The following is a 9,448-nucleotide window of genomic DNA, read 5'->3' on the forward strand; positions in this document are numbered from 1 at the left end:
GGAGGTTGTGGGACAAGGACACATTGTTTAAAGCCAGGCCTTTCTGGCAGCACCATGCAGAAGTAGTAGTAGGCAGCCATCGATCCCAGGGGATCGTGGGTTTGTGCCTCTGGAGGACTGTGTCCTCTCTTGGGCAGGAAGATTTGAAGAACCAGCTGTTGCCCATGCAGCGGGTCCTCCCTCTCCACGTCACTGATGTAGTCCAGGGGAAGGGCAAGCGCCGATACAGCTTGGTACCAGTGTCGTCGCAGAGGTTGCCAGAGTGAAGTTGTAAACAACTGCCTTAGGAACCCCGGCTCTGGATTTCTTCCTCGGGGTTTACTCCTGAAGCTTTTCCCATGGGTGGGTATGGCCGTAGGGCAGCAGAGGTTTAAAATCAGAGTCTTCCTTCTCCTAGATGGGTTGCCCTCCAAGGCTGATGAACCCCATGCGGAAGATCAAACTTCATAATTAGAATTATAACTCAGTCTTGTAACGACACCCTATTGCAAACAGGGTGCAAGATTAGGTTTTAATTTTAAATCTGAGACTGATGTTTCCAGGGATACTGGGAAGCGACAATGATGTGGAGGTAGGTCACTAACAACTCCACTGTGTGGTTCTCATTTTCATATCTTCATGAGGAAAATGAAATCATCTCTGGTTTACGTGGGAACAAAGACCGCCAGGTTCATATCGTCGGATTCTGTGTTGCGTTGAACGCCTGTTCTTGGAGGAACCTTGGCGCCTCGGTGGGACATACAGAGACTTCCTGTGACGCTATGACATCTCGGGGCATTCGGGAGGGGGGAGTTCAGTTCCAGCGCCGTTCTGTAGAAAGTCTCTGTATGGCCTCCCGGTGGAATGCCTGGCTTTGCTCCTGGTTCTCCGGTTTCACAGTCCAAAGACATACCGGGTAGGCTAATTGATCATAGAAATTGAACTGTAATTTGGTTAGGGTTTAATTGGGGTTGTGGAGTTGCTGGGGTGATGTGGCACAAAGCGATGGAAGGGCCAATTCCATGCTCTAAAAGTATTTTAAGAAGCTAATGGACTGCTGGCCTTTACAACCACAGGACTGGAGCATAAAGAGATAAATATTTAAATATATTTTTTAAAAAACCTTAACCGAACTTTCCCCACTCATCTTCCAGGTTTACCTTCCTGCCGACGGGTGTCCTCCAGATTACGCGAGTGGGTGAAGAGGACAGTGGGATATACCACTGTGTGGCCGCCAACACCGCCAACACAAGGCATAGCGAGGAAGCCAGCCTTACTGTGTCAGGTTGGTGCCGACTGCCTGGGGGCATTTTCTTTTTGACCGACCGTTTTTGCATCTCCCTTGATCAGCGAGTGACATCTCCCGAGTCCGTGTGGCCCACTGGGGCTGGTACGTTGGAACCAAAGCCGCAGACGCTGGAAATCAAAGCAATACGCACAAAGTGCTGGAGGAACTCAGCAGGCCGGGCTGCGTCTGTGGAAAAGAGTGAACAGTCGATGTTTTGGGCCGGGACCCTTCATCAGGACTGGGGGGAAAAAGGATCAGAAATCAGAATGAGAAGGTGGGGGAGGGGAGGAAGAAGCACAGGGTGGTAGGTGATAGGTGAAACCATGAGAGGGGAGGGGTGCTGGGAAGTTGATTGGTGGAAGAGATACAGAGCTGGAGAAGGGTCAATCTGATAGGAGAGGGCAGTAGACATGGAAGAAAGGGAAGGGGAAGGAGCACCAGAGGGAGGTGATGGGCCGGTAAGGAGATAAGGTGAGAGAAGGAAAGGGGAATGGCGAAAGAGCGGAGGGGTCAATAATCGGAAGCTGGAGAAATCGATGTTGATGCCATCAGGTTAGAGGCTTCCCAGGTGGAATATAAGGTGTTGGCCCTCCAACCTGAGTGTGGCCTCATCGCGGCAGTAGACGAGGCCATGGACTGACATGTCGGAATGGGAATACCTCAGATATTATGGCTTGTTGCCTGAGACTATCTGGTGCTTGTATTTTCTGGCCTTAGTGCTTTGGATTCCTCAGTCCAGTCAGATTGGCATTGTATCGAATACAAGTTTCATATCTGCATGTACACACAATGCTTCGACCATTCCATGGGTTAACCGAAGGAAGGGGGGGGAGGGGGATAGGGCTTCATTGCAAGCCAGTGCTACAGGAGGGTTCATCTCAGTTCTGTCAAATCACATCTCATCAAATTTGCACTCGCATAATTCCCTGAGGTATTTGATTTGAGAGCAGTACTTAATTGTTTCTAATATTAGAATTTCAGAGATGAGCGCAGCACATTACCAAATCATTAATATGCATAATCTGCACAGACTGCCTGTCCCAGCACAGCAGGACTATTCATGTGTCCTAGAAACAGCCTGCTTGTATTCACTGTTATGTAAGGCTCACTGTCTCACCCCTGCACTTGACATAACAGAATCTGCAGTGAAATAACTTCACAATCGTCAGCCTGAAAGGGGTTTTTAAAATGGTTATCAGGGTGTGAGTGAACCCTGGTTTAAGCAAAGCAGAGGAAGGCTCCCACACTCCTGATGGAAGACGCAGACTATTTGTTTGTCCTCCTCTCATTCCACCAACTCTCCTGACGCTGGTGTGGAATGCACGAGTTGCCCTCCTGTACCTCTCCCATGCTCCTCAGTGGATTTCTTATTGGCCTTTGACCTTTGGTTCTTGTCGTTGGTGTCCAGTTAAATGTGAAAAGGCTAAGTATTTTTAGACCGCTAGTCTGCTTTTCCTCCTGGGTCTTAGTGCCCGCTGCTGGTAATTCCGGCTCACTGTGATCCTGTTAAGACTTCGCAATCTCCTCAGAGGAAAAGGTTTTGAAACTTGTAAGGTGAACTTCGAGGGAACTTAAACTTGTAGCCCCCAGAATGTGACAGCTGCCAAACTCAGGCCTTGCGTGTAAACCCAAGTGACGTGCGTGTGAGTGAGACAGCAGCAGCCAAAAAGCTGAGATTGTCCTGTTCCCACACCGATAGGCAGGCATTTTCCAGCGATGATTTGGTTGTGAGGTCAGGTTCCTCTCACGTCGGCTGTGGGCATCTGCTCTCGCAGATTCACTCCAGCTGCCTGCTGCTCAGCTGTGCCGTGATAGCCAGAGCCAGAGGTGGCGGGCATCAGCAGGTTCTGGCATCCTGGGTGTATCAGTGGCAGGGTTACCAGTGTCGGCAGCTGGAAAGCCCAAACCCCGACAACCAGGAAAGTCCACCCCAGATCTGTGGGTCGTAGAAGATTGTTACAGGCCAACCTAACCGGGTTCAGGAACTGCTATTACTTGGAATCTACAACCATCAGGCTCTGAACCACCATGGATAACTTCACTGACCACAACTCTAAACTGATTCTATGACCTTTCAAGAATTCTTTTACAACTCATGTTCTCAGTTTTTTAAAAAAATTGCAGTTTACCTTCTTTTGCACATTAGCTTTTTCGCAATCACTGTTTAAGTATAGTTTCTTTGAAATTCTCTGGTAATTCTTTATTTTTCTGTAAATCCCTACAAGAAAATGAATCTCAAGGTAGTAATTGGTAATATACAGTATATGCACTTTGCTAATAAATTTAATTTGAACTTTGAATTTTAGACATCCCTACATACATATGTGCTGCCAAAATATTATTATATACAAAAGTGTGCTGGAGATGCATGCTTTCATTCTTATGAATGTCAGAGTTATTTCACCTGAAACCACCACGGTGGGCTTCACAGTTGAACAGGTGAGAAGACAGTTGAAACGTCTCCACTCAAGCAAGGCTGCAGGCCCGGATGGTGTCAGCCCCAGGGTGCTCAAAGCCTGTGCCCCCCCAGCTATGTGGAGTACTTCACCATGTCTTCAACATGAGCCTGAGTCTCCAGAGGGTTCCTGTGATGTGGAAGACGTCCTGCCTCGTTCCTGTACTGAAGACACCACGCCCTAGTGGCTCCAATGACTACAGACCGGTGGCATTGACCTCCCACATCATGAAGACCCTGGAGAGACTTGTTCTAGAGCAGCTCCGGCCTATGGTTAGGCCACACTTAGACCCCCTCCAGTTTGCCTATCAGCCCCGTCTAGGAGTTGAGGATGCCATCGTCTACCTGCTGAACCGTGTCTACGCCCACCTGGACAAGCCGGCGAGCACTGTGAGGGTCATGTTTTTTGACTTCTCCAGTGCATTCAACACCATCCGCCCTGCTCTGCTGGGTGAGAAGCTGACAGTGGTGCAGGTGGATGCTTCCCTGGTGTGATGGATTATTGATTACCTGATTGGCAGACTACAGTACATGCGCTTGCAACACTGTGTGTCAGACAGAGTGGTCAGCAGCACTGGGGCTCCACAGGGGACCGTCCTGTCTCCCTTTCTCTTCACCATCTACACCTCGGACTTCAACTGCAACACAGAGTCTTGCCATCTTCCGAAGTTTTCTGATGACTCTGCCATAGTTGGATGCATCAGCAAGGGAGATGAGGCTGAGTACAGGGCTACGGTGGGTAACTTTGTCACATGGTGCGAGCAGAATCATCTGCAGCTTAATATGAAAAAGACTAAGGAGCTGGTGGTGGACCTGAGGAGGGCTAAGGCACCGGTGACCCCTGTTTCCATCCAAGGGGTCAGTGTGGACATAGTGGAGGATTACAAATACCTGGGGAAACGAATGGACAATAAACTGGACTGGTCAAAGAACACTGAGGCTGTCTACAAGAAGGGTCAGAGCCACCTCTATTTCCTGAGGAGACTGAGGTCCTTTAACATCTGCCAGACAATGCTGAAGATGTTCTACGAGGCTGTGGTGGCCAGTGCTATCATGTTTGCTGTTGTGTGCTGGGGCAGCAGGCTGAGGGTAGCAGACACCAACTGAATCAACAAACTCATTCATAAGGCCAGTGGTGTTGTGGGGGTGGAACTGGACTCTCTGAAGGTGGTGCCTGAAAAGAGGATGCTGTCCAAGTTGCATGCCATCTTGGACAATGATTCCCATCCACTCCATAATGTACTGGTTAGGCACAGAAGTACATTCAGCCAGGGACTCATTCCACCGAGATGTAACACTGAGCATCATAGGAAGTCATTCCTACCTGTGGCCATCAAACTTTACAACTCCTCCCTCGGAGTGTCAGACACCCTGAGCCAATAGGCTGGTCCTGGACTTATTTCCACTTGGCATGATTACCTTATTATTATTTAATTATTTATGGTTTTATATTGCTATATTTCTTCACTATTCCAGGTTGGTGCGGCTGTAACGAAACCCAATTTACCTCGGGATCAATAAAGTATGTCTGTCTGTCTGTCTGTCATTTAATAATTGCTCTGTCTTATCAGTCTTTTATTGATGCTATTCTTTACAATACTGTGGTGATACAGTTACCATATTGACTGTTTTTTGGGTTTTTTTTCTGACTTTTGGAAAAAATTAACTTATGGTCATCTGTAAAAATAAAACCTGTTCATTACCCGGGAATAGTTTTTAACTGTCTTTGGCAGTCAGATGTATTGTTAAAAACTGCTAACATTGAAATAAAGTATTAAGCATTATTAGCTTTTAAAATATACTTAAGATGGATGAAGTTAAAGCACAATAGCAAATTAATTTGCAAACTTACTTTTCCCTTTGCCATCAGTCCCCACGGAAATCCGAAGAAGCTGACACAGTGACCAAGAGGCAATTTTTAACAAAAACCTAGAGAAGTCACACAAGTCTTTGCTCCATGGCTCGATCCCATGGGGAGCACAAGGGCAATGAGTTTGGACTGAATCTCTCTTTGAGCCTGTCAGGAAGTCTTGCACTTTCCATTTAACAGTGTATGTACAGACGTCCAGCACCAACTGCTGAGCAGACTGTAAGCCCTAGCAAATTGCTACTAGTTTGGCATTGCCTTGATTATAAAATTCTCTTCCTCATTTTCAAATCTCTCCAAGGCTTCATTGCTCCCAGTAGCTGCAGCCAACAACCATCTCAGTGATCCTCTAGAACTTCCATTACTTTGTCCTTGCACATCCCTGATTTTAATCATTCCACCATCCTGCAAACTAGATGCTAGACCTTAGTCTCTCCAAGGACCTTTCTTTTCCTATACCAGTCATTTTAAAAATCTACCATTTTGACCAGCTTTTAGCTACCTGCCTTTTTTCCCAATGAACTGGGAACGTAAGTAGGCATCTTCTACCTTTGGAATGATTCTACCATTTGATTCCAACTACACAAGGGAACTTTTCACCCACTTCTCTTTCTGTCTCTTCCATAAAAATATTTGTTTCCATGTCTTTTGAGTTCCAAACGTGTAACTCTCTGAGAGAAAGCATTTTGCTTTATCCCTGTCTTAAGAGGGAAACCCCTTATTTATAGCAATGACCAGCAGTGCTATACCCTCCTGATCTGACCTATTCCCACCCTGTTAAAATGCAACATCCTCAAAGCATATAAGATCCATGTGTTAAGTCTTTCTTATCTGCTTTAAGGATGTTGGATTTTAGTCTTCAAAACTGCAATGTGTCCAATCTTTCCTCATAAAACGGCCTTACCGTTCCAAGGTGTGAGCCTAATAAGTCTTATCGTCTTGAATTTAGAGACTGCACACTCTTTTGTGGAATTGGAAGGGGCTGCTCCTCACATTTTGCCTGCTCTTCAGTAAGCTGCTCCAAAGCTTTCAGCTTCAGATTCAGATTTACGTATCACACGTACTTTGAAACGTATAGTAAAGTTTTGACACCCAACATCGAAACAGCAAGCTGTTGGTCTTCCACTCTCGTTGCAGGAGTGACCTCTCTTTCTCTCACTAGTGAGAGAGAGCCGGCCTGAGATACCAGAGTGATGGGATGGACAATAGTTTTTGATCAAAATCGATTGCTATTGCGTGTGTGGTGGGGGGGGGGGGGGGTGGTGCTTTGGAAGGTGCAAGTGGAGGGGATGCTTTGGGGTACTAATGTTTCTGTCATTCATTCTTTGGGGTTTTTTCTGTTTCGTAAATGTCTGTGAAGAGTATGAATATCAGGCTGTATCTTGATATTAAATTGAACCATTGAACTATTGACCCAGAGACATGCTGGGGGCAGCCCGCAAATATCGCCACATATTTAATAGCCAACACAGCATGCCCACAACCTTCAGCAGAACAACACGGGCAGTAGCAACAACAGCAAAATAAATTACTTTCCCAGTCTACCAACCACCCACCCACTTGCACACCAGGCAGGCCTCCAACCTCAGGGTAAGCTGCCTCCAGGCATCCAACTTCAAATTTTGCCCCAGGAGTCAACAGTCATTGGTTGAACCTTTGGACCTGAATTCCTGACTCACACAGACCTCCAACCCCTCTGACCTGGGTCCTTGTGACTCCTTTGGGCCTGTAGCTATAGTCTTTGACCTTCAGTCTTCTATCTTCAGATCTGCTATGATTTGGACTTAAACGTTTGGTTTTACCATCCAGACCATCATCCAAACACAGGCAACTCAACGATCAAATTTATTTGCCGTTTACGTTTACAAGGAGAATGGATTCTGGTTAATTGAGCCATCGGTTATACCGGGCAGCTGCTTATTTGGGACAACTCATAAAGAACAAAATCTAATTGAGAAATATTTGGGATTCCCTTCATTTATTTGGGACATTATGCCACTTAATTGGGACAGCAAACTATCGTAAAACGATTTCTAGCTAGCATTAGTTAGTGCACTTGTCTGGCCATTAGACACTACACTGTGTTTAGAGCAAATGGTTTTTTAAGTAGCCTCACTTATGTGTATTTGTGTTCAAAAAGCAGTGATTTTTGTTACTGGTAGCTGGCGAGAAATAAGCAGTAAGACCTTTTAGGATTGTTTGGCTCCCTGCAGTTTTATCAGTCAGCCTTGGAGAGGCCAGAAATGGCCGGGAATGAAAATCGATTTCACTACTTCAACAAGTTGGGAGCTTTGAAGAATTTGAAGGTATCGACAATCATCTGGAATGTTACAATGAAAATGAATATTTGGAGGATGCAGTCATTGATAACATTTTAGGAAGGGGAGTCTATTATCTGCACTAGGTGTGTGCACTGATTTTATTCACCTACAGTCAATCAAAAATCACTGGATTGGATGAATTCCTTCATTGATAACTATTAGGAACTAATACACAGTTTTATAGTACTGCAATAGTATTGATAATGTTCTAATTTCTTCTGTATTTCACTTAAGTACATAATTTGTTACTCAGTTAAACAGTACTTTGTCTCTTTTTATACCTTTATTTTACTTACATTAAACGTTGGCTAATTTGGGCCGCTGCTTAGTTGGGCCAAAAGGTACTGCTCCCAGTTGTGTGCAAAATAACCGGAACCCACTATATTAGGAATTTTCTGTGATGTTGGCGCAACGTGCAACAAATAACAACATTGAACAAAGGTAAAGAATAAATAATTCTATATAGAAAAATAAATTTAGAGGCTGAAGTCTGGATATGGAGCAGAATGGGACCAGCTTGGAACACCATCTTGGTCTGCCTGGATAAGCTGGGCCGAAGGGCTGATTCACTTGATGACTGCAGCAAGAAGCACGTTTTATTTGCATGCATTCTGCCATCGTCCCCCCAGAGAGCCACATTCTCACCGTGCCGATGTCAGGCTCTGCTTTTGTTCTTCTTGTCAGATGACTCACGATCACAGAGCTGACATCTAACTAGTTGCTGGCTGCCTGAAAGAGATTCCAAAGAGAGCGGATGGGGGGTGGTACTGATGTTTATCACTCGGTCCTCATATGTCTTCCCCCACAGGCTGTGGATAGAATTAAGCATTCACTTCTGGTGTTCCCTGTGCTACAGGCTTTTCGAACAGCATAAATAATTCAAATAATCAGATGGACCTGACAACAATGTGAATTTAATTCACCAAGTGACAATTCTAGGGTTTCATTATTTTAAAATGTTCTCTGCAAACGTTATCAACCACTTTCAATTATTACCATTTTAGTGTTGGGTTGGATTGATTTGTGGTCAAGTACACCTTCTCGCATTTCATTTATCACACCTCGCAGTACCACAATCACACAGTAGAAGAAGCACCCCCTTATTATGCCGACCTGGATGTGTTTGTAGGGTCAGGCTGCTTGCCAGTGAGGTGCTGCAATATAATTACGTCCCACTGCTTGACAGATATCGGCCCAGATTTTGCAGGGTAGCTGTTAGCGTTCACTGTGTGTACCCCCAATTCTGGGTTTTCATTACATGTGGATAATTATGTTAAGTGCTTCAAAGCCCGGTGTTAGGCTGTCATTGGAGTGTGGACTCCTTGTGGGATTCAGCAACTCGGGCAGCATCTATACAGGACTCGGACCTCAGCCCTGGCCTCATTTTGTATTTTAATGTAGCCAGTCCTCATGAAGGGTCTCGGACCAAAACTTCAACTGCTTCCAGAATCAGAATCAGTTGACTGACATACGTCCTGAAAGTTTTTGTTTTGTGGTAGTAGTACAAAGATTCAAAGAACATTCATTATCAAAGTATG

At 45.4% G+C, this 9,448-nt stretch overlaps 1 protein-coding gene across 2 annotated transcripts in view; it reads left to right on the plus strand.

The window, feature by feature from the left end:
• The window catches only part of igdcc3 (immunoglobulin superfamily, DCC subclass, member 3), a 191,934-nt gene that overhangs the window by 117,355 nt on the left and 65,131 nt on the right, over positions 1-9,448 (plus strand). For both annotated transcript variants that reach the window (XM_073033203.1, XM_073033204.1), the window contains one exon: positions 1,134-1,264. In XM_073033203.1, the coding sequence (XP_072889304.1) occupies positions 1,134-1,264 (131 nt within the window). The remainder of the gene's footprint in view (positions 1-1,133; positions 1,265-9,448) is intronic.

The sequence above is a fragment of the Hemitrygon akajei genome, chromosome 30 (assembly GCF_048418815.1).
Source record: "Hemitrygon akajei chromosome 30, sHemAka1.3, whole genome shotgun sequence".
Taxonomy (NCBI): domain Eukaryota; kingdom Metazoa; phylum Chordata; class Chondrichthyes; order Myliobatiformes; family Dasyatidae; genus Hemitrygon; species Hemitrygon akajei.